Genomic DNA, 24681 nt, shown 5'->3' with positions numbered 1-24681 from the left:
ATATGGAAGGCACCATCCAGATCTGGATTTAGAACTAGAAGATCTTTAAGTTCTGGTTCATTATAAACTAGTTGTGATCTTTTGCACTAATTACTTAACTCTAGTTTGTTTTCTTTATCTGTGAAAATGAATAATGATATCAGTGATGCTGGGCTCACAGAATTTTTGTGATGCACAAACATTAGGTTTGAGAATACTGTTTTATAAACTGCAAAGCCCTGCACCATTTAATATTTTTCTGTGTTATTGTTACCCTAAGACTCATTTTAAGTTTTCCTCGTCAAACTTCAGTACGTGCTATTCGTTACTTTCTTTAACTCTCTTAAAATTTAAATCTGTAGGAGGAATATAGTATAAAGGTCAGCATTTTCTGTAATGTGCCAGAGAGTAAATGTTTCGGGTTTTGTGGGCCACACGTCTCTGTTGTTTTCTCTGCTGTGTGTGTGTGTGTGTGTGTTTGTGTATACACGTACTCATGCGTGCAAAAAATAGTTACTACAGCAAACCCAAGATTAGTGTCCTTAGAAAGACTTCTTGCAAGTTTGGATCTTGGCTGGAGGCTAGGAACTTGAGTATCTCCCTCTTCCTGGAAGTGGTACACCATTTGTGTACAAAATGTGGTTTATGATGAATATCTACTTTCCTTCTGGGAGTCTGGAGTCCTGGTGTGTGCTAGGCAGAGAGTGCTTTCGTGATCAATCCCTGATATAAACCTTGGGTACTGAGTCTCTAATGAGCTTCCCTGGTAGACAGCATTTTATATGTGTTGTCATAACTCGTTGCTAGAAGAATTGAGTGTATTTTGTGTGACTTCCCTGGGAAAGGACTCTTGGACCCTTGTACCTGGTTTGCTCTGGACTTCACCTTATGCACATTTTCCCTTTTGATTTTGCTTTGTATCCTTTTTTTGTAAAAAAAAAATCATAGTTGGGAGTACAATCGTATTTTGAATCCTGTGAGACCTAGTAGTAAATTTTTGAATTTGGGAATGGGTTTGGGGACATCTGACACATTTTATGTGCCTTTAAAATTAAAAACAATTCTCAGCTTGTGAGACTCACAAAATTAAACCATAATGGCTATAGTTTGTGAATCCTGTTATAGAGTGTCTCCATTTTGAACACTTATTTTTACAGTTTCCTCATTGTTTTACTTATCTAAATCTTTTCTTCTGAGTTAGGCTAATTGTGAGCTCCTTGATAAAAGAATCTGTTTTGCATACTTCTCTTATATTTCCTATGGTAGTATAATTCTGTGTATAATGGGCACTCAGTAGAGAATTGACTTTCAAGAGAAGAGCTGCCATTTAATAGGATTTTGTTAAACTTTTGTTAAACAAAAATAGATTGTTATATAGTTATGATGTTATTGTAGGAATTTAACGGAAGTTTATGTGTCTATCATCTGTCATTTATTTAGTGCTTTATATTGACTTTTAACAACTGCACTTTGGTCTATCAGATATCATAGGTCATCTGTAAGCTCAGTTTTGGGAAATCTGTTTTACTGCATTAGTGTAGGTGCATGTTTACCTTTACGTTTCACATATGCTTTCACCAGAATCTTCTTAGGTGAGGATTCTGTAGCAGAGGTTGGTGAACTACAGTCAGTGGGTCTTATCTGGTACCCAGTTTTGTATGGCTTGTGAGCTAAGAGTGGTTTTTATATTCTTAAATTATTGGAAAGAAGTAAACAAAGGGTATTTCATAATGTGAAAAATATATAAATACCAATTGTGGTATACATAAAGTCTTAATGGAAAATGACCACGGTTGTTCATTTGTATATTATCAATGGCTACTTTAATGCTACAACATCAGAATTATTTATGATAGAAACTGTTTGGCCACAAAGCCTAAAATAGTTACTTGCTGGTTCAGAAAATTTTTTCTGACTTCAGTTCTACCTTGCTATATATAGGTAAGTTAGCTGGACCAACATGTTAAGCTGAATTGTATTGCTACTGACTGAATAAAATAAAACAATCTTGATCAGATTCATAGATCTTCCTATGGTACATGTACATTAACTGATTGGTCCAACATAAATGGTAAAACCGCACCATCACAAAAGCAACTACTGCACTACTTGCCACCTTTTAATTTACTATGTCTAATTGGTTCTTCTGCCATCTTCTTTCTTGGATTATAGTCTCCTTCTCCCGATTTCACCACAATCTCTGTGAAAACTCAGATTAGGGGGATAAAAACTTAGTTAAAAATTTTTAAAATTTTAAGTGTATGTTAGAAAATAATTTTTTTTTCTATTTCTTTTTGAAGATTCATTATCCCTTACAGATCTTCTGGTTCTGTTTACCCAACTTATATATTACTCACCAAGTTGTCCAAAGATGACATCAGCTGCACATTTAGGTAATTATGCTTCTATTTCAAATAGAAATCATCTAATATATTTAAATATCTTATTGTCTAGATATTTTGAGTGATTGATCTAGTTTAGTTGAGAGGTTTCATAGGATGCAATATTTTTCATAATAAAGTACATTGGTCCTGGCAGTAAACCATGGAATTTAAATTTGCTTATTGATGTTTCTAATCTATCTACTGCCTTTACATTTAACATAGATTTTCCTTTCCATAAAGTTTAATGTTGTTATATATTAAGGTTGAGATGATCTTAAGAAATGCCATTAAGGGAAGTTCGATTGATAGGTACTGATGTATTCTTTTTTGATGTTTTCTATCCTTTATATTTTCCTGGATGTTTTTATCACCTTGCTTTTTTCATTTCAAACTTAAAAACTTCAGGGTCTTCTCATTTTACTAAAGACTAAAACCAAAAATAAAACCTACTTCATGTTTTTTAGTAAAATGACTATTAGTGTTTAATATTTTTGAAGTATTTTAATATTAACATTTAAAAAATCACATAATTTTTCTTTGAATATCAATGAAAGTTTGCAAAGTGAAACACTTTATCTAAGCACCCTCATACTCCATAGACTCATAGTGTCCTAGACTTGTAAGTTACTCTAGAAATACTGGCACAAATTCTGGGAGGAACTCAAGTGGATCATGGAAAAAAAGTTTTGGACCATATATTAGTGCCATAATAATGCATCTATTGATTAGTCAGTTATATGTATGCAGTTATAACATCTTATTAGTCCTAACAATAGTTCTCAGACTTCTTTTTGCTTTTAAAGCATTTAGACATAAATTACTAGGTTAGGTTCCCCTGGTCGACGCTCCTACAGCATACTGGGCTTCCTTCATGATAAAAATTTTTTTATTTGTTATAATAGTTGTTAATGTCTTGGTTTACCAACTAGTGGGCTGTGTCTTGTATTTCTCATTTCTGTCTACAGTGTTTAGCACAGTGTTAGCACATAGCAGGCGCTCAAAAATAGTAGATAATTGGATAAATGAATGAATGGCCATATGCTCATCAATAATATCTCTTATTGCAAACAGAGTGTATTATTTGGAGTTAGTTGAAAAAAATTACTTAACTTCCCTTTTCCACTTTCTTTCTTTCTGTCAGGTATTGACTTAAAGTCTTAGTGTGTTCATGGAGTTTTAAATGTTATAAATTTAGAATATTGGTGTTATTTTAGTATTGTATCTTTTGGGGGTAACTTTACATTGCTAACTTTTAGTTCCTTAGTTTTTTCATGTAAAACACTGTTTTCTTAGTACATTAGGTCAAATAATCTGAAAATACATTAATTTATGAAACTAAAAATATATTTTAATGGCCATTCCTCATGTTACAGTTATGTGTATTTGTGTTTTCCTTTATTTATTTTAAAAGAAACTTTTTAAAATTCTCATTCATTTCATTGGTTTCGTGGTAGTATAAGAAATAAACTAATCTAAAATAAAGTTTCTTCTCTCGTCTGCCTTCTTTTCAGCCATTTTGTCTTAATGACTAATTTTCTACCTGAATCAACACCTGAATACATTTAATATAATAATAATACTAATAGAGAAAGTAAGTCTTTGTGAGGAGGAGATAAGCTATAAATTTGCTTCTAACCGCATCATCACTGTCAAGCAACAATTTAATGTCAAACAGTGAATGAACTTATATTGTTGTCTTTTGGCATTCATATTTGTCATTTATTTACTTTTTATTAACTTGAAGATATGTTAAGCTAGTTGATATCGCCTTAAATTTTAGGTTATAAGTTGGTAATACATCATTCTTTAGGTGTTGAGTTGTGTGATTTTTAAACTATTTTACCTTGTGTTGAATTTTTTTGGAACAGCAATAGCTAACCCATAAATAACAGATGCATTAAGTACTTAATGTCTAAAGGTTAATGAAAAAAATACTTGTTGCATTACAGAGAATTACTCTCCAGCAAGTATGGTGACTGAAGTTCTGCAGATACTCTGCGATCAAAAAGAATGTGCAGTCGAATGCTTATATAACAGCACTGTGGTGGAGGCACTTCTTCAGCCTATTCATAATTTAATGAGAGGAACTAAGGTTGGTTTTATTTACTAAAGAGAAAAAGTCCCACATTTATGTATTAGTGAATATTCAGTGGGGCTATATTTCTAAATTTGACATGTTTGAAATATGATTTTATTATACTATCTTTCCATATATGAATGTATTTTATGCTGACATGGATTTTTATTTATTGTTAAATCATAGTTTATGCAGTCAGTTGATTTATTCATTATGACAATGTGGGAGAAAATAACATCTTAAAAATATTTTTTCTATTTGGCTTAGATCTGCTGATTGTAAAAACTAAGAAAAGTTATTCTATTAAGAAGCTATTTGTGTTGCAAATATAGTAAATCTTGTGAACATTTTGTTTTAATGGCGATTTTATAGCCTTTGGAAATGTGATTATTTTTCTGAAGAGCCAGCTTTGTTTTATATGAATAACTAGTATTACTTGAGGGAAAAAAGCTTATAAACATCGTGGTCTGAACATTTATATGTCTGTCTACAGTTTGTACAGTATATTTCCTCATATGATATAATTTAATCCTCAAAGCTGAGGCTCAAAGAAGAACTTGTTAAAGGTTGTATATTTAGCAGGTGGCAGAGTTGGTACCACTGCTAGGATTGTTGGCTTTAATATATTCCTCCATTTTTGTGACTTAAGCTTCTCAGGAATGACTTAAAGCTTATCAATAAGGTAAATATTTTTGCCTTTCCATGTCTACATTATATAATGTCTTTACTGGTTTCATCTCCATTCTACACCTGCCCCTCAATGTACTGGACAACTACCCACCAATCCATGTATTCATTATTTATTTCTCATTCAGAAAACATTAAGCATTTATGTGACTCTGGTACAAAGTATGCAATTCTGGGAGATAAAGTGATATTAATAACCTTGGGAAAACAAAATAAATAGAGAAAAACAAATAGAATACCTAACAGATATATACATATATCTGAATATGTATATATGTGTGTGTATACATATATGCACACACACATATATATGAATGCCATAATATAAACAGGATTGTGAAATATTAATCACACACCAAAGCTGAGAAATGTGTTCTTACATCTTATGCCATATTGTTTATGCCTTTGCTTTTCTATACCTTTAACTTTTTATATTCTTTTGACATCTTTCCTTTGCTTATAAATATGTCTCGAATCTATCTTATAGTTGGGATAGGAGAAACTATTGAATATACTCATATGTAGCTACCTTTTACTATCTGATGTTTTTAATATAAACTTTTAATTATGGAAGGCTGCCATTGTCTTGGCTTCCTCTCTTTTCAATCACTTTTCAAATCATTGCATTATGATCTTGCGTCCCTCACATCAGTGATGTGGCTTTGATTGTCATTGCCCATAACTTCCTAAATATGTAGCTAGTGACCACTTTCAGATTGTTATTTACCTGATTGTTGACATGCTAGACAGCTTCTGAAATTATGTTAACTTGGCTTTCTTAGAATCATTCTATTTGCATGCCCATTCCCACTTTTTTTACGAAGATGCCATAAAAATTAATGCAGAAAAGATAGTCTTTTCAACAAATGATGCTGGAGTAATTGGACATCCATTGGTTAAAAAATAAACCTCAATCTAAACATCTTATGGTATATAAAATTAATTACAAGTGGACCATGTTTTTCCTTCCTTTCTTACCATTCTTTTTCTCACCTCTGAGTGCTCCCCTTCCAGGTCTTGACTGTGTTCCATGATTCAGGACCCGGTTCATTCTCTTTTTTCTCAGTACACTTTTCCCAGTTGATCTTTTCTAGTCCAGTGGATTAGATTTATAGTTCACTACTAAATTTCTGTCTCTTCAGCTCCAAATTTGTCTTTAGCTGCCTGCTAAGCACCATCTCTGGTTATTCTATTAGCTAGTCAAACTCAACATTTTCAAAACAGTGTATTTCTGCCCATTCTCTACTTCTTCAAGTTTGCTTTCATTTTCCTGTGTCGGGGGAAGGACTGCTATAAATCTAGACACCTTTCTCAGTCTTTTCATTTAGTTTGTAATTAAGGCCTGTGGGTTTGTTTTCCTATGTATCTCTAAAAAGCCATGTATTTCTCTTAATCCTTACTTTACTGCCTTTGTTTAAACCCTGATAATTCCTTGACTGGAATGTTGAAATAATTTTCTTACATTTTTCAGTCTTTCACTTTTCTAGCCCATCCTCTATATTGCAATGAAGGTTTTCACAACCCTTTTCTGCTCTTGCTTGCTAGATAATTTCAAACTTTTTAACTAGACATTTACAAGACTTTCCATTTTCTTGCATTCTACCTATTTTCTTTCCTATATATCTCAGTTATAACATATCATTTACATTTTCTAAACAAGGTTATGATATTTCCCTGTGTTGGCAATGATCCCTTCATCCTGGAAAGTCTTAAACTGGGTTTACATAAAAATTCCTCTCTTCAGAGTATAGGTTATGTTTTTTTTTCTGAAGTATGTTTCCAGTTCTAGCAGTGAAGTTATTTTCTCTATACAGTAAGTACTCACTTAATTTTGTTGGTAGGTTCTGTGACTTTAAGGGAAATAACATGTAAGAAAACCAATTTTATCATAACATAATTGACATAAGCAAGAGTTAATTAAGTTCCTACAGCATCTTTTCAACATAGTAATGAAACAAGGTTATTCAAGGATCTGCTCTTGTATTTCCATGTTACATACTTCTGTCACTGTACTTATGTTGGGATTATTGTTGAGAGTCAGGAACAGCCCTCTGGCACATAACAGACATTCAGTATTTAACTTAAGACATTTAGTATCATGCATTGGGCCACTATGATATCATTGGCTCTTTGCTGTGCTATTGAAATATGGAAATGGCTAAAACATATTCTTGGTTTTTAAGGAGACTACTTGAACAGGAAAGGCAGACTACTAAACAGACAATATTGAAAACAAGGAACAGGAAGTTTAAAAACTTTATGTTTGTATGAGAGAAGAAAAGTATTCTAGGCAGGGAAGTTGTTTTAAGAAAGATATGTAGTGCGAAATAGACTAACATAAGTCTAATATAATTAGGAATTCTCAGGTGAATATACTTGGCTCATTAGTTAAGTTAACCCAGTGAATTCTTGGGGTATATTGGTTGCACTGTGTATGTTTGGGTTTATTGTAGAGAATACATGCATTGGCATCCATGCAGATACAGGTAAATCAGTCGGTCCCAGAAAGAATAGAAAATTTAGTAGACTTAGGCTCCTGGATAGGTGCCAGCATTAACATGACTCTCTAGTTTTTAGTATTTGCTTTGTACTAATATGCTTTATAGTGGCAAAGATATTTTTACTACTCCCATTTAAAATAAAAAATGAGGAACTAAGATTGGTCTAGCTTATGTTTTCTCATTAGGTGACATCATTGGCAATTGGCCAGCCCATGATTTGGCTGTCCTTAATCAGTCCTACAACTCATGCATAACCAATCAGTTGTAGGAAAGGATGGTATCCCTTAGAAAGGACAGTAGTGTGTTAATACCATGTATAATAAAATTAGATTGCACATAGAGGCAAACCTAATTTTATTATGCTTAGATTTATTGCACATGCCAGCCAAAAGATTGCAACCTGTTTTATTGCTGTGGTCTGTAACTGAACCTGAATATCTCCAAGGTATGCCTGTCAGGAACCGAGTGGATGGGAAGTAAAGGGCAAAATGAAAATAGAGGAGCTTCTGCACTGTCCATCAGAATTATATATAAAATTGCAATAGGAGCAGTGATTCTCTCAACTGTCTTAATAGACAATGACTGATTTGTGTTAAAAGTCTGTGTTTGCCCCACAGCTATGTTGGTAAGCTGCATTCCCATCATTGAATTTTAGTCTGTGATATGTTAGTGTGTCATACAATTATATGGTTTTATATTTTTAATATACAGGCTGCTCCAAATTGCTCTGAAACAGCTTTAATTTATATAGCTGATGTTTTGGCAAGAATTGCATCTGTAGAAGAAGGCCTTACCTTACTTCTTTATGGAGAAAATATGAATTCTTCCAAAGAAAAAAGGTACATGTCTGTTTTAAATAATTTGTGGAATTTTAACATATTTTATTAACCTGATTCAAAGTTTCCAAAATGTCATACTATGTAATAATGGAAATATGGATAACTATTCTACATATAGTTAGGTTTCCTGACCAGCCACTAATAACATATGAGATCATCTTCAGAAAGTTGAAGGAGTAACCAGGATTGTGGACTATGTGGGCAGAGCAGGTCTTGATGTCTAATTTCAGAATGAGAATAAGAGGGTTCACTTTAGATGGGATATTTTTGCTCTCTTAGACTTTTCTCTTAAACTTCCAAAGCCACACATGATTGATTAAAGTCAAACCTCACAAAGGTGCACGGAGGAAAAGCTAATGGCTTCCTCATCTCTGTACCATCATTCTGTTTCATCTCCTGGCTTACCAAATGACAGTGTTTTGGCTATACTTCTACACTTTTTTGCACTTATGATGACATGTCAAAAATGTATTTATAGTCATAAAATTTTTTGTTTCCTCTCTGACGTCTTTTGGCTATTGCTATTTCTTCTTCTTTTCTTTTTTTGTGAGTTCATATCTGTTTTTGTCTTGAGCCCATTTTCTCCTGGAACTTTCAGGGAGAGTGCTGAGATAAGCATGTGGTTTCATCTGTCATGTCTGGTCTGCTACCCTGGTCATCTGTTTTGCTTAATGGCTGTGATATCTTTGCAGATCTCTTTGAACCCTGTAGGTAACTGGGACATCTACTCCCAGAGTTCTCTTCTTTCCTCTGGGATCAGCTTTTCTGTGGTACTTGGTCTTTTCACATTGCTTGTTCTATCCATATTTAAGGCAAAATAGATGTAGATGAGGACTCCTCCACTTACTCTTTATAACATGAAGAGTTTTCAGCTGCTCCTTTCCTGCACAAGATTCTGATTGGTAGCTTTGTTTGGACCAGTGTGGCAAGTTGATGGGCAGATTTTCTCTGAAAATAAGTGAATTGCTACTTTTCTATCACATTAAGGACATTCCAGATGCCAAAATAGAGGTGGCTTTTATCTTGGGTGCTGACTTCTCTTTCTGGAGAAGCCTTCACTCACTGTAAACCCTTGTTCAGAGTTCTGCCCTGGGATAAAAGAGTGCCAGCCAGTGGCAGATCACAGGCCCGTCCTCACATGGGCCCCACTGTACTTGCTGATCAAACAAACAAACAAAATTTCTTTTCATTCTTGCCACTGTTCAGGGATTTGCCCTGTTTTTGTATAATTGTACTTTTAGTTTACTAGCTTCTCAGGGGCAGTTGGAAGCAGATGTATGTGGACACATAAAATAAATTGAACTTAAATCTAATTAAGCCTCTAGATGTAACTTTGGTTTTATAGGAAATATGGAAAACTAGAGGAATACTTCAAATGACATCGTGGTGTTGTAATTGTCTAAATAAAGAATGAACACAGAAAATGACTTTGTTTCTCCAAAATATCAGTGGCATGGAGCAAAAAAGAGTGGTCCTAAATAACTATAATAACCTAATTCATTCAATGGAACTTCTTTGAATTCTGTTTGGACCAAACCTGTTGTAAAAAGACAATCTTAAGGCAAACAGGAGAATTTTGATATGGGCTAACTATTAGACAGTATTAAGAAATTGTCATTTTGGGGGGTGGGGGTATTAGCATGTAAAATAGAAACTTTATCAGTTAGAGATGTGTACTGGGTAGTGTGACATGTTATCTGGGATTTATCACATGATCTCAGCAGAGTGGGGGTGAGTAGGGGTCAGGGAATAGAAAAAATGAGATGAGAGTATTACCACTATTGAAGAGATGGATGAGGGGTACTTTCTAAATACTGCCTACTGTTTTTGTTTGTTTATTTGCTTTTTAATCCAAAAACTAATTAAAAGTGTGCTGCTCTGGGGCCAGACAGCCTGAGTTTGTTGAGTCTTGCTTGGCTCCACCTCTTGCTAGGTATGTGATACTGTTCAGGTTGCTTAACTTTTATAAGCATTAACTATATTTCCTTATCTGTAAAAATTGAAGAATAATAAACCTATTCCATAGGGTTATTGCAAGGGTTGAGTTAATACATTTGAAATACTTAGAACAGTCCTTGGCACATGATGAACATTTACTGTGTTCTTCCTTATCTGTCACTCTTGTTGCTATTAAAATGTCCCAGCCTCTGAGATGGGGGATCTAAGTCCTGTTAACGGACTGGGGAATGTATAACAAGTACTAGGAATGGAGAACTCAGGATTATGTTTTCACAATAGAAGTAAGTGAGTATAGAATAACATTTAAGTGCATAGTTTTGCTGCTTTTTCTGTCTTTTTATTTTTTCCTCTGTTCTATTGAAAATGCCATTATTAGACATCTGCACATGGTTGGGAACCCAAATATTGACATGTCAGAGAAGCTAGAGGAAGACTAAAAGCAAGCCAAGCAAATGAGGAATTTGTGGAATGAGCCTTTTTGGTAGTGCTTTATAAAGTCATGCTTTATAACTTTGGAATCACCTTTCCGTATAATCTTTAGTTCTACAGGTGCTCATATAATAGCCCAGTTTTTGAAAAAACTTCTTGATGAAGATATTTCTATTTTTTCTGGATCAGAAATGTTGCCCATGGTGAAAGGAGCTTTTATTTCCACGTGTTGCCAAATATATGGTACATGTGAAGGCTTGCAAGTGTTAATCCCTTATAGTTTACATGAATCTCTAGCAAAGGCATGGAAGAAGGTAAGTATTTTAAAGTAATTTTTTCCTCCCTAAAAATCTTTATTTCAATTATAATCACTATTGTAGTGTCATGCTTCAGTTAGAATATTTTACTAGGGCAAATATGCATTCTTTTTTGTCAAAGATTTTATTTATTTATTTTTTTAGAGAGAGAGGGGAAGGGAGGGAGAAAGAAATATCAATGTGAGAGAGAAACACTGATGTGAGAGAAACGTAGATTGGTTGACTCTTGTATGTGCCCTGCCTGGGGATGGAACCTGCAACCAAGGCATGTGCCCTGAGCAGGAATTGAACTGGTGACCTTTTGCTTTGCAGAATGATGCTCAACCAACTAAGCCACAGCAGTCAGGACCAAATATGATTTCTTTAGCGTCATAATACTCTAGAGGACATAGTGCTTTTTAGTTTGGCACAGGATGATTTTAGTGCCTCCTCTTTACAGGACAGAGTTTTAGGGCCTAACTGTGTACTACAAAGTCTTTCTTCTGGTAGGGGAGGCTTAGATGAATTATCTTTGCAGAGACTGACATTCCTATTTGGAAGTTATTTCTGAGTAGCTTTCACAGATGGCTGGATTTTTATTATGAACACTATAGATCATAAAGTAGCAATAATTAAATGTAGTATATATATATATGGACTTTTTCCCCATTGCTAAGCTTTATTTATGAAACACTTTACATGATATTTAACTAACAACCAAATTTAACTTTTGAAGGTAATTTAATTTTAATTACCTCAGGGATCAAATATAAAAATGTAGCATGAGATCTATAGGTAATTCTATCAGTAAAAAAATTGTAAATTAATCTGTTATATTTTAGACAAGTTTGTTATCAGACAGAATTCCTACTCCAGTAGAGGATTCAGATTCTGTTTCTTCTATAAGCCAGGAATCCCAAAACATGTAAGTATAATGAATTGAATTCATCTTTTTAATATATATTTGCTGAAATAACTTTAAAATGAGAGTGTAATAGACTACTATGGCAAAAACATTTTATAGGAAGGTAACTGTATATATAGGATAAAGAAAACTATACCTGGGAGGAAGTTCAGAGATCATATAATACTTGTGACTTAAAAGAATCTAGCAATATTTATTCTGTTTGCTTTATTGTATACTTACATTTTGGATTAGGAAACTTGACATGTTATATTGTTTTCAGAAAATTTGGAGACTTACCAAATACTAAAATTGGAAACCTAACTAAGGAGTTCAGTAAAAGAAAAGTGTTATCAAATGCCAGAGAAGTCCATTGACTATTTTTCAAAACATGTGAGAATGCATTTTAATACGACTTTGGGAGAGAAATTATTTAAATCAGTATTTATACTCATTTTTAATTTAGAAGTCTCCACGTTTCTTCACAGATATCAATAGGTTATGGAATTATATTGATGGGGAAATATATGTGTGTGTGTGTGTGTGTGTGTATTTATTTAAAATTAAGATGTGGTAACATATGTTCCTGGATTCTCTTCTTAATTGAGTGCTGGCATAGTCTAAAAAGATCATAGCTAAAGAAAAGAATGTTGAGGAATATTCTTAAGAGAAATCCAGAACATTTCTTTTTAGGTAGGCATAGCCTAACTAAAAGAAACCAACCAGTCAAACAAAAAGTCTTTTGCATTTTTTAACAGTGTCATAGTTCAACAAATAATTATAGCTAATTTTTGGAGAATTAACTTTTTTTTCTGATGTAGTTATCATAGACCTAAATCAACTGGCATTTTATTTTTCTTTGATGAGGGCATGAGAAAAACATTTCTGCAGTTCATTTTTGAGGTAAATTTTAGATTTTTTTGGAACCCTGTGATTTTTCAATTTTTTGCATGATTCATTTTGTACTCATTTATTCAGTTATTTATTGGAACAAGTTTTTTGCCGAGTACCTAGGTATTCTCAGAATACCTGTATACTTCAGAGAGCTTATCATCTAGTGTAGAATACCAGTAAATAAATAGAAGGTAGCAATATAGTATGTTAAATTTATATGATAGGGGTCATGCAAGGTCCATTGAGAGTGAACTTACAGGGAAAATCTTCCAGAAGTTGTTGATAAAGTAAGTAAGAAAGAATAATGGAGATTAACTGTCTAAAGGAAGAACATTGTTCTTTGTGGAATAAATGGTGTATTCAACAGGCTAGAATAAGAGGGAACATGATTAACATAATTAACGCATTTTACTGTTACTAATATTTTTATATTTTTGATGTCAGAGTCTGAGGGTATGAATAAGTTATACACTGCCCCTTTTGTCCTGAGTTGTGAACCAATTAATAGACCAAAAGTCAAGCAGATCAAAACACTGAATAACATATACTTCCTAAAAATTGATCTCAAGACAGATTTGCCCTTCTGTCACAGTCAGTAGTGGACAGGTGTAGGATTCCCTCTAAGGCCATGCTCGCAAAGATCAAACTTAACTACATAGTAGAACAGAGCAGAATGTGTGCTTCCTACAGGTAACTGGATCACAAAGCGGAAGTGGACAGGGGGAGAGGCACTGAGCCAGCATGCTTAGGTTAGCCTCCCACTCTTGAATCCCTTCCTCCATGGGGAGGAATGAGTGATTAATGGAGAGAGGCAAGGAGAGCTAAGCAGGGGACTGCTCCATGTGGAAGCTTGATGCAAGAGGAGAAGGAGGCTTTCCCAATATCTGATATTAATGTCTTTAAACCAAAAGATTTAATAGAGTTTTTAATAATAGACAAAATGTTGATCATTTTTGTCATCAAAATGGAATTACCTCTTAGAAAGATTTGAGTATCTTTTGCTCTTTTGTGTTACTGTAAAGTTAATATGAGATGGGCATTGTTTCTTCCTTTGTAGTTTGGTAGAACAGTCTGGGCCAGTTAATGAGGCTACTCTGATGTCAACACACAGCACCAATCCTCCTCCCCAGCCTCATCTGCTCTGTTAAATGGTCGTTTTTCTAGGTATAAAAGTTTTCATAGATAATTATGTCTCATTAGTGTTTGATGCTATTACTCCACTGCATTCTAGAATAAGTAGCTAGTGATAAATGTGTCAGTATTATTGCCATGTAATTACTCTATTGTCTTCTGGAATAAGTAGTAATTGATAAATTTGTTAGTGCAATTGCTTTTCTTTTACACGTCATATCTTTTCTCTCTCCTCACTTATAATTTCTTCTTTGGATGTTTGCTGTTTTTTTGTGATTTAAGTTTATCCTCCTTAGTACTTTGAATGCTCTTTTGATCTAAAGACTGGCATCTTTCCTCAAGTCTAGAAAATTCTCATTTGCTTTTCAAATACTCTTTGTATTTTCTTTTCTTAGAGCTTTTATTAGATGTGTATTGAGACCCTTCAGTCTATGTTCTGTGTCTCAACTTTTTTCTAAAACATTTCTTATCTACCTACAGTTCAATTCAGTAATTCATTCCTTGGCCATGGCCTAGAATTTATCCCATCTGCTTTTTACATGGCCATGTTTTTTTGTTTATCACCAAGATTTTGAATGTTTTAAAAAAAATCTAACTTTATATTTCACTTCTGCATATATATAATATATATTTATAGTTTATGTATGTAGTTATATATAGTTATATAATGTTTTAAAATATGCAAATTAATTACATATTAATTTTAATTTAAATTAAATATATATTATTTTTATTAGTCTTTCTAGCCTTGAGCCTTTTACTGGTTTTGTGCCTCATATGTAACTTGTTTAGTGCTTTGTGTTCTATTGGAACCAAACACGGCTTCCATTGCCTGCATTTGCCTCAAAATGAATGTTACTTCTTTATGCTTCTCTTTGTCCATGATGATAATTATTTTGTACTTCACATGGTTATGATTTGACCATTGCTTTGTTATTATCACAGAAGGATATACGTTAAAACATGTACTAATTTTTTTTAGCAGAAATGGATTTCAGATCTTTCTTAAAATCAGTTCCAAAATAGACTCTGAAACTTCCTAGGATGAGAATGGAAAGGCACTGTTTTTACATACTCAGTTTACCGTACCCATAGACATTGGATTTGGACCTATTTTAATACCCATAGTTTCATTCTAGACAAGTAGAAATATCTAGTAGAGAGTATGTTTTCTCTTACTTCTGGTACTTGAGCATGAAATTCTCGTATCCCCTTCTGTATTTCCAAATTTCTAGCTTTGACTTTCTTATTAACTGTGTGTCTTGTGACCACCTCAGGTTTTGTTTTTGTTTTTGTTTTGTTTTTGAGAATGTTACTAGCCTTCCTTTTAGAAGGAGTGTTCTGTTTCTCAGAAGTGTTCTGAGAAAAAAATGTCATTCTCCAAAAGTGTAATTAAGAACCTGTGAAGATAAAGGTAATATGCCTGATATGCTTCGGAAAGTTAGAAGACAGATACTGTACAATAAAAAGAAAGTAAGTTTCAAAATAATGGAGAGTTTGGGCTAGGGAACCTAGAACAACAGGACTATGGTAGGAAGATAGAATGAATTTAGAATGCATAAGAGAACCTGTGTATAATAAAAATGCTGACATGCAGTGAACATTTGATTCATTCAGTGAAGGAAAATTATTGGGGTAGAAGATGTAAGAATAAAAGAATTCAGTATTAAGGAAACTGTGCTTTTTATCATATTTTAAAACATTTATTGAGTATTTTATAACCAATGTATACTCTATAAGTATAATTACCAACAATATTAAGCTAAAATACTTTCTTTCTCAGTTTGAGTGTAATAAAGAAATTTATGCCTTCTCTTTATCTGTCTCAGTATGGCTTGGGAAGAGAATTTATTAGATGGTTTACTCAATTTTGCTGCCACTCCTAAAGGACTACTACTTCTTCAAAGAACAGATGCCATCAATGAATGTGTGACATTTATGTTCAACAGATATGCAAAAAAGTTACAGGTAGGAATTGCCATCTGCCACAGGCAGAAGGAATTTTTTTTTTTGCTTTAAAAGCCATTAAGAACACTGTCCTTTCTTCTGTGCGTGAAGAGGTTATTAAACCTGAGTTAAATAAAAAGCTATACAACGTTGTAAGGTTTAACTTGATTTTTTTTAGAAAAGCATTAGCAAGTTGATGTGGAATCTATGAGTATGTCTACCGGATGACAAACATCCAGATGCAATTGAAAAGTTCAGTTAATTATCCAGGTGTTTTATAAATGTGATATCAAACATCTAAATATACTAAAACTGGCTGGAACTCACAAGAAAAACCATTTGGGGTTAATTGTAGGCATTAATGAGAGTGTGGGGCTCACATTTTAAAAGGAACAAATATTAGTAGAGGGATTTTATTATTGGTACTGTTAATTGGTATTGTAAATAAAATTTACAATAGAATGTAGCCTTTTCTCAGATAGCAGTCATGGAGGTGTATTCAGCTTTTTGCTGTCAAAGTGAATATCCAAGACTTCTGAGGTTTTTAGGGTCACAGGTATGCTTTTCTCTGTTTTTGGAAGCTGTTTTTATGTTATTAGGTTGCCTGATTATAAGTATCATTGTATTCATTCTTTCTTAGTTACCAATTCTAATTCTCTACTTTTGTGTAAGCCTCTAAAAAACAAAAACAAATTATTAACTTTTTAGGGTTGCTTTTGCCTATGAAGAATAAGTAGTTCCTGAGAGAGGGCCCTGATAATCTCCTTATAAATAAAACATACGGACATTTGTTCATGGGTTTATGATATTAGCTTTGTTATGTGCAGGTGAGTGTTTATTTGTTTAAATGGACCTCAAGTATAGACAATTTTAGTTATTTACACGTCGCATTTCACGGCGTGACGTCCACATCTGTCCATACAAGATTTCTTACTTGATTAGTTATATTCTCCTGTCATTCCTAATTGACGGTTTTATTTCATTGTGCCTGCGTTCTCCTACCCCAGGCTTTCATTCCAATTAGTGTGTGTAATATCCTTGAATATGTATACTTGTTTAATATTGTCTTGCTACATTGGGGCTGCTGTTACAAAATACCACAGACTGGGTGGCTTATCAATAGCAGAAATTTACTGCTCACAGTTCCAGAGGCTAGAAGTCCAATGTGTGCATGCCAGCATGGGCAGATGAAGGCTCTCTTCTGGCTTGCAGACTTACAGCATCTTCATGTGGCAGGAGCTAGGGAGCGAGCCCCCTAGCATCTTTTCCCTAAGAGCACTGACCCTGTTCATGAGGACATGCCACCTTCAGAACCTAATCACCTTGTGAAGGCCCCGCTTACTACCCTTACCTTTGGGGGTTAGGATTTTAATAAGAATTTTGAGGTGACATTCTGACTATATCAAACATAGAAGTTTTTTAGCCTTTTTAAGTTTACAAAAGTGAAATTGTGTTCTTTTTTTTGAGAAGAAACATATTTTTATTTAATCAAAAAATAAAATTCCATTGTTGTTTTTAAGAGATACTTATTTTATGCATTCTTAGTGTAAAATAATTTATTAAAGCAGGTAGTGGAGAATGTCTTTTTTAAAAAAAATATTATATTGTTGTTCAACTACAGTTGTCTGCATTTACCCGCCACCACTCCCCCCCACCCCAGCCATCCCCACTTCCCTCCCCACTTCCACCCACCCTTGGTTTTGTCCGTGTGTCCTTTATAGTTGTTTCTGAAACCCTCCCTCCATCTCCCCCATTAAGGACAATCTAACAGTAACCAGAGAGGAGGTGGGAGGAAATTGTGTTGTTTCAATTTGAATTTCTCTGCTGGTGAGTTGGAATCTGTATACTAGTTAACCATTTGAGTTTTCATTTTGTTTTTATATTTTAAAAATATTCAAGCAATTCCAAGGCATTTTTCTTTATCATTCAGATACATGAAATCATTCAGACAGCTTTTACTCTTGTGATATGCACATATGACTAGGTGCCATTTTTTACATTTATAAATTTTAGGACTATCTTGTCTTCCTTCGTACCACACTGGTGGTTAAAAGAGAAGGTGTTGTTTCCTAGACCTTAGACACTTATAACCTTATAAGTTATTATAATACTTTAATGGTGCTTTATGCTATTTACAACATTTTTAGAAAATTCAGATATTTGCCTACCATGTAAGAAATTAATTAGGCCATATCCTTAGCTTTGCTGAAGAGAAAGGAGAGATCCAGGTTGGTGAAATGATCTGCTTATGCTCTAGTAACTGACGGAGTAAGACTAGAACTTAGATTTGTATTTTACAGTGTCCCCCAAATCTGAATCTTATTTAGCAAAGCATCTCTAAATCCTCTGTATTTTCTTTTTCTGCCCTTACCTCTTCAGTACTTACCGTGAATCTGGGAAGTTCCAAGGCTACTTATGTCTGAATCAGCAGGGTCAGTGAGGGGAGCTGAGTAAGGTGTTTTTGCAGTTATTCTGGAGGAAAGCAGGTGTGAAAGGATAGTCATTTATCTCGTTTACGTCTCTGTTATCTAATTGCAGAACTAATGGGTGGTAATTAAGGAAAATAGAAAATATGAGTAATAAAAATTGAAGAAGGAAGGAAAATGGAAAAACATAGCAGAAATGAAGACATTAACCTAGTTCTTTCCCATGGTCCTTCAGTTTCTCTCTCCTTTTTTTCTTTGTTCTTAAAACTGAATATGCAGCTTATATTTTAAAATTTTGATTAAAATAGATTCTATTAATGATATGTTGAAAAAATGTAAATTAGAAATGGTAGCCAATCTGATCTTAGCCAAAGTCTGATAAGGACTTTGTTATTCTTTACTCTGATTTCTGTAAAGAGAGATACTCACTTCTGTACTTTTTACCATGAATATATGTGTAATCTCTTTTTGAAATATAAAATTATTTAAGATATTCTATAATACTGTTTAGAAATCTGTATATTAATGATGAACATTCTTTGTTAGTGTATATTTTATGTATAAAATTCCCTTCCTTGGGGAAAAAACACATTGCCTGTAAAAATAATTGTCATTTTTAGGAGACCATTGTACTTTTTAAAGAATCAAACAACTTAAAAAACTGGCAGCCAATAGGAACTTATTAATGAGGAAATTTATAATTGAAGAACCAACCTGAAGAATTAAACAATAAGATAATAGAATTCAGAGTTAGAAGTAATCTTACTTGACATCTGGTCCAAGTCCCTTATTTTGTGTATGAAGAGACTTAGACCCAAAGAGAGAAGTGACTTGTTCAAGGTTGAAAAGTTACTCAGTTCCCAGGCTGGGACCAGAACCTAGGTCTGAAATAAAATTGTCAAAAATATTACATTAGTGTTAACTCATTAATTATTATAGTTTCTGAGTTTGTTTTTGCTGTTCTCATTATCTTTACTGGAAATGATATCTAGTGTTCTAATTTAAAAAATCAGTAACTCTCCATGTAAAATGTAAGTAAACCATTAGCATGCTGTGTTTTCCTGTGTCTCACTGTTGTTCCTTATTTATGTTTTTAGATTAGCAGGCATAAAAAGTTCGATTGTGGGGTTTTGGTTACACAAGTAGCCTCAACAGCAGCAGGTGCAGTAGCACTGCAGAGGTCAGGTAAGTTTTTCCTTTCACTGAGAATTATAATTATTTAAATGAAATGAGCAATCCAATGAAAAATTTAATTGTCATGGTCAAGTATCAGGATATTACTCTAAAGTTATTTTTCCCTAACTAATAAAGTTAGGGAAACTAATAAAGTTAGGTTAACTAATAAAGTTATTATTAGGCCTGGGGTAAGAGTACATTACAGGGCTTCCTGTTTATCTCTTGTTGTCCATGAAATCCCACCGGGAATCTTCTTTTCCTGTGAATTTTATCAAATCAGAACAATGACACCTAATGAACTAAACTGAGAAATACTTGATGCTTTAAGAAGTTGCCCTCATCTTATAAATTGAAAGGGTATCATCCTCTCTCTTGGTACAGTTGCATATAAGATTTCTTTATACTCAGTTTCAGTGGCTTGTGTATGCATCAAAATTTACAATCACAATAGTTTTTTCATGTATCATTTCCTTACTCCCTTTCTTCTCTTCCTTTCTTGAAAGCTCTCCTCTTGCCACTTAACTTTCACCACTGTCTTTGCAGTTTGCGGTCAGCATGTGTCATCCACTGTGGATTGGATTTCTAAGTAGTTCAATTACTGGGAATTTAAGATATCAAATCTTAAGATTATCTGATCTCTGGACTGTAGACAAGATGTAATCTCTAATAGAGATGCTATGATTATATTTTTCATGGGTTAGAGCGAGTGAATCACAACATGAGTAATCACTATTGAGTCTCGTTTTAAATACAAATATTTTCCTATAGCATGTTTTGAATATTTTCAAATATAGCATATATTGAATATTGGCTACAAGTAGCCAATTTGGGCTACTTGTATTATGAAGCATGTCTTCTGGCAGAAATTGTCCTAAGCTGAACCACTTTTTTTTTTTTTTACTTAGAATACAATCCAGTTTATTCAGTAGTCAGGGCACATGAATGAAAGCATTTGGATTTATCTCAGATTTCCCTGTTGGTCAAGTTATTAAACTTCTGAACCTCATAATACCAAAATTTCATGAGAAAGTTAGATGCAGTTTTTCACAGGACAAAGGAAGGAAGATTAATACCCTTTGAGTTCTTAGGTATGATAGACACCCTATGGTGTCTTAGGTATGATGTCAGGAACTCTGCAGATAAGATCCTATTTATACTTCATAGCAACCCTGCAATGCAGCAGGATTTCAGTTTTCACATGGGGGAACTGATGCTCTGAGAAGTGTAGGGAGTTCTCTAAAGACATGCACCAATAAACCGTCAGGTCTGTAGTTTGAACCTGGATAGCCTCAATTTCACAGCATATTCTTCTTTTTATGTGTAGAAGATGCTTTCTTCTCAGATATTTTTATTATAAAATTACTGATTTGATGATTAGATGTTTTGTTTTACATGTTTTCATATGATATGATTCTTCATACAGGAACTTAATAATCATGCTTAATAGTCACTTTCATTTAGATATGTAGTATCTGACTCATGAGAACTTAAAGACTGTACTGAGCCAAATATGTGAAATGGAGAACTATTATAAGCATATGGAATTACGAAAAACACTTACCATAAGGGAACCTACACTATTCAGATGCCTACCCTGCCCACTAATACCTCCTTCTACACACACACACACCCCACTTTCAGTCCACCTTTCATTGTTGGCTTATTTACAGAGTAAAGTGTAAACCTTATTATTTTTCAAAAAACATGCTCAAAGAAGTTATTGTCCAGAGGATAAAATCTGGGACTCAAAATTCACTTCAAAGGAAAATAATCTTTCAGAATTTTATCAGTACACAGTATTATGATAATGAGGTATGAAAGTATATTAACAATAGCAAATATAATTTGTACCAAGTTTGGAGGTAATTATGTGTCTTTGGTCAGTGTGGACCAGTCTGTGTGAGGGATAATTGTATCTTTCCTACATAATCCAAAGAAATAGTATACTATAAATACGATGTAAAATGATTCTTTTTAGGGTTTGTTAATGCACTCATAACTGAATTATGGGCCAATCTGGAATGTGGAAGAGATGATGTTAGAGTAACCCATCCCAGAGCTACCCCAGTGGATCCTATTGACCAAAGCTGTCAAAAGGTAAGGGATGATTTGGCTTATCTAATAATGTACAAGCTTTAAGTTTATGTGTCAGAAATTAATTTATCCAGACTTTATTCAGTTATAGTTAGCAGCCTTTCCTAATGTTTTTCTTTCCTCTCTTTTTTTTTTATTTCAAAATTTAAAAAATTCACAGTAAATTTAATGAATGGCAGAAATACTAGGGTTCTCTGGGAGTCATGTTTGGAAGGATGTTATTTTTACATAATATTTTATTACAAATTTTCTTTTTTAATGAAGAGTAATACTCACCAAGACGTGTTACAGAATAAATAAATATGCAAAAACCCTGAAACAAAAAACAACCAATCAAAATAAAACAAGTGAGGAAACTTTTGGCCTTTGAGCTCAAATATAATAGAAAATTTTTAGGAGTATTTCAAGAAGGTATAGGCAGAGAGAGGATGCCATTCCTCAGAGTAATATGGGAAAACCAACAAAGAAACAAACAAACTCTTAAGCACCCATACAATGTTCTAATTCAGTGGCTTTTACATATTTAACATGTTCCTCAAATTTTACTTTAAACAAATGATGATTTCTGACTTTGATTTTATGGTACCCTGGGGAATTTTCATTCAAGTGGTATCACAAAATTATCAAAATTAAAACACAGAATAGAAGCATGCTTTCTGTAATCGTAAACTAGTTTCCTCCAGGGAAAAACACAAACTCAGGAAAAACAACTTAAAAATAACTTAAAAGCAATTGCTTTTTAAATAGCAAAAATAGACAAAAAATGGAGGTGAGTCAAAACACATGAAAAGAGTGATACTGCTTGACATTCTGGTTGTAACAGATATTTGCTGGAGGGTGAGTATTGGTGTCCTACTGAAGATCCCACAGGTATTAAAGAACATTAAGGGGATATTATGGTTGGCTTTATGCTTTGAATTCAACAACTAAGATTAAATTGGCAGATTTCTTAAGAACTGTGTTTACTGTCCTGGCTGGGTGGCTCACTTGTTTGGAGCTTTATCCCATACATCAAAAGGCTGTGGGTTCAATTTCTGCTCAGAGCGTGTACCTAGGTTGTGGGTTAGATATCCAGTCAGGGTCCATTTAAGGAGGCAACTGATGGATGTTCCTTTTTCACATTGATGTTGCTCTTGCTCTCTTTCTCACTCTCTGTCTCCTCTCAAATCAAGAAATATATCCGTGGGTGAGGATTAAAAAAATGTGCTTACCACCCTGGCTGTATGGCTCAGTGGATTGAGCGCTGGCCTGCAAAGCAAAGGGTTGCTGGTTCAATTCCCAGTCAGGGCACATGCCTGGGTTGTGGGCCAAGTCCCCAGGAGGGGGAGTGCAAGAGGCAACCACACATTGATGTTTCTTTCTTTCTCCCTGCCTTCCCCTCTGTATAAAAATAAATAAACAAATAAAATCTTTAAAAATATATGCTTACCAAACTTGGCCTAATATAAAATAGAAAATCTAAATAGCTATGTATTGGTTAAAGAAATTTAATTCATTATTGAAAACTTTCCCACAAGGAGCCTTTCTGCACTTCCCAGAGAGGGAACCCTATGGTGTTGTTCTCAGTTCCCACATAACTTAAACTGAAACAGTCCCAATGTCTGGACACCTTGATGTCCTACAAATGAAGCAGGAGGATGTCTTCAAATTCCTTGCAGCAGGAACCCACTTACATGGCACCAACTTTGACTTCCAAATGGAATAGCACCCCTGCAAAAGGAAAAGTGGCGGCATCTGCACTGTAAATCTGAACAGAACCTGGGAGGAGCTTCTGCCTGTAGCTCGTGCCATTGTTGCCACTGAAAACCCCGCTGCTGTCAGTGTCATCTCCTGCAGGGAGCTGCAGTGAAGCTTGCTGCTGCCGCCACTGCAGTCACCCCCATCGCCAGCACTTCACTCCTGGAACCTTCACTAACCAGACCCTGCCAGCCTTCTGGGAGCTGAGACTTCTATGGTTACTGATCCCAGGGCTGACCACCACCCTCTCACAGAGGCATCTTATGTTAATTTGACCACCATTGCTCTGTGTCACACAGACTTTCCTCTGTACTTTGTGGCCATTGTCAACCCTGGCAACCACAGGGGTGCCACTCAGTAGGTCTTATGTGGTGCATGCTGGCCCCTGGAAGTACTACACATGTGTGGCACTATCTCTCATGAACACCCATGGGAGATTCTGCCTGATCTCTACGTCTAAGGAGATCCTGAAGAGATGGTGAAGAAAGAGATTGAGCAGGCCGCTGCTGAAAAGGCCATGACTAAGTAAGAATTTCAGGGTGCATGGTCTGCTCTGGCTCCCAAGTTCACTGCTGCCCAGCCTGAGGTCACAGACTGGTCTGAAGAAGGCACAGGTGCCCTCTGTACCTATTCTGCAGTTTCCTACTGAAGCCTGGAGCACTCAGCCAGGCACTGAAGATGAGTCTGCAGCCCCTGCTACACAGGCCAGTGAGTGGGTAGGAACAATCACTGAGTGGTCGTAAGCTGTTCTTCTACAAACTCTTAACAGACTGGAAATTCTCATCATCACTAGCTGTTATAGAGATGCAAACTAGAACCACAATGAGATATCACTTCATACCAGTCAGAGTGGCCATCATAAACAAATCAACGAACAACAAGTGCTGGCAAGGTTGCAGAGAAAGGGAACCCTAGTGCGCTGTTGGTGGGAATGCAGACTGGTACAGTTGCTATGGAAATCAACATGGAATTTCCTCAGAAAACTAAATGGAACTTTCTTGTGACTCAGCGATCTGACTACTGGGACTATACCCTAAGAATGCTGAATTACCAATTCAAAAGAACCTATGCACCCCAATGTCCATAGGAGTGTTATTTACAATAGCCAAGTGCTGGAAACAGCCTAAGTGCCCATCAGTAAATGAGTGGATCGAAAAACTGTGGTACATTTACACAATGGAATACTACACAGCAGAAAGATAAAAGGAGATCCTACCCTTT

At 34.6% G+C, this 24681-nt stretch overlaps 1 protein-coding gene and 1 pseudogene across 1 annotated transcript in view; both read left to right on the top strand.

Moving 5' to 3' along the window:
- TBC1D32 (TBC1 domain family member 32) overlaps positions 1-24681 on the top strand; it is a 178045-nt gene that overhangs the window by 44508 nt on the left and 108856 nt on the right. The window contains exons 14-21 of the mRNA XM_028509899.2: positions 2280-2372; positions 4313-4455; positions 8340-8467; positions 10968-11169; positions 11994-12076; positions 15910-16048; positions 19551-19638; positions 21608-21726. Of these exons, the coding sequence (XP_028365700.1) occupies positions 2280-2372; positions 4313-4455; positions 8340-8467; positions 10968-11169; positions 11994-12076; positions 15910-16048; positions 19551-19638; positions 21608-21726 (995 nt within the window). The remainder of the gene's footprint in view (positions 1-2279; positions 2373-4312; positions 4456-8339; positions 8468-10967; positions 11170-11993; positions 12077-15909; positions 16049-19550; positions 19639-21607; positions 21727-24681) is intronic.
- LOC114494632 lies at positions 23285-24350 on the top strand (annotated as a pseudogene).

This window comes from Phyllostomus discolor, chromosome 4 (assembly GCF_004126475.2).
Source record: "Phyllostomus discolor isolate MPI-MPIP mPhyDis1 chromosome 4, mPhyDis1.pri.v3, whole genome shotgun sequence".
Classification (NCBI taxonomy): domain Eukaryota; kingdom Metazoa; phylum Chordata; class Mammalia; order Chiroptera; family Phyllostomidae; genus Phyllostomus; species Phyllostomus discolor.
The sequence above is the reverse complement of the archived record's forward strand: the minus strand, read 5'-3'. Positions and strand labels throughout refer to the sequence as shown.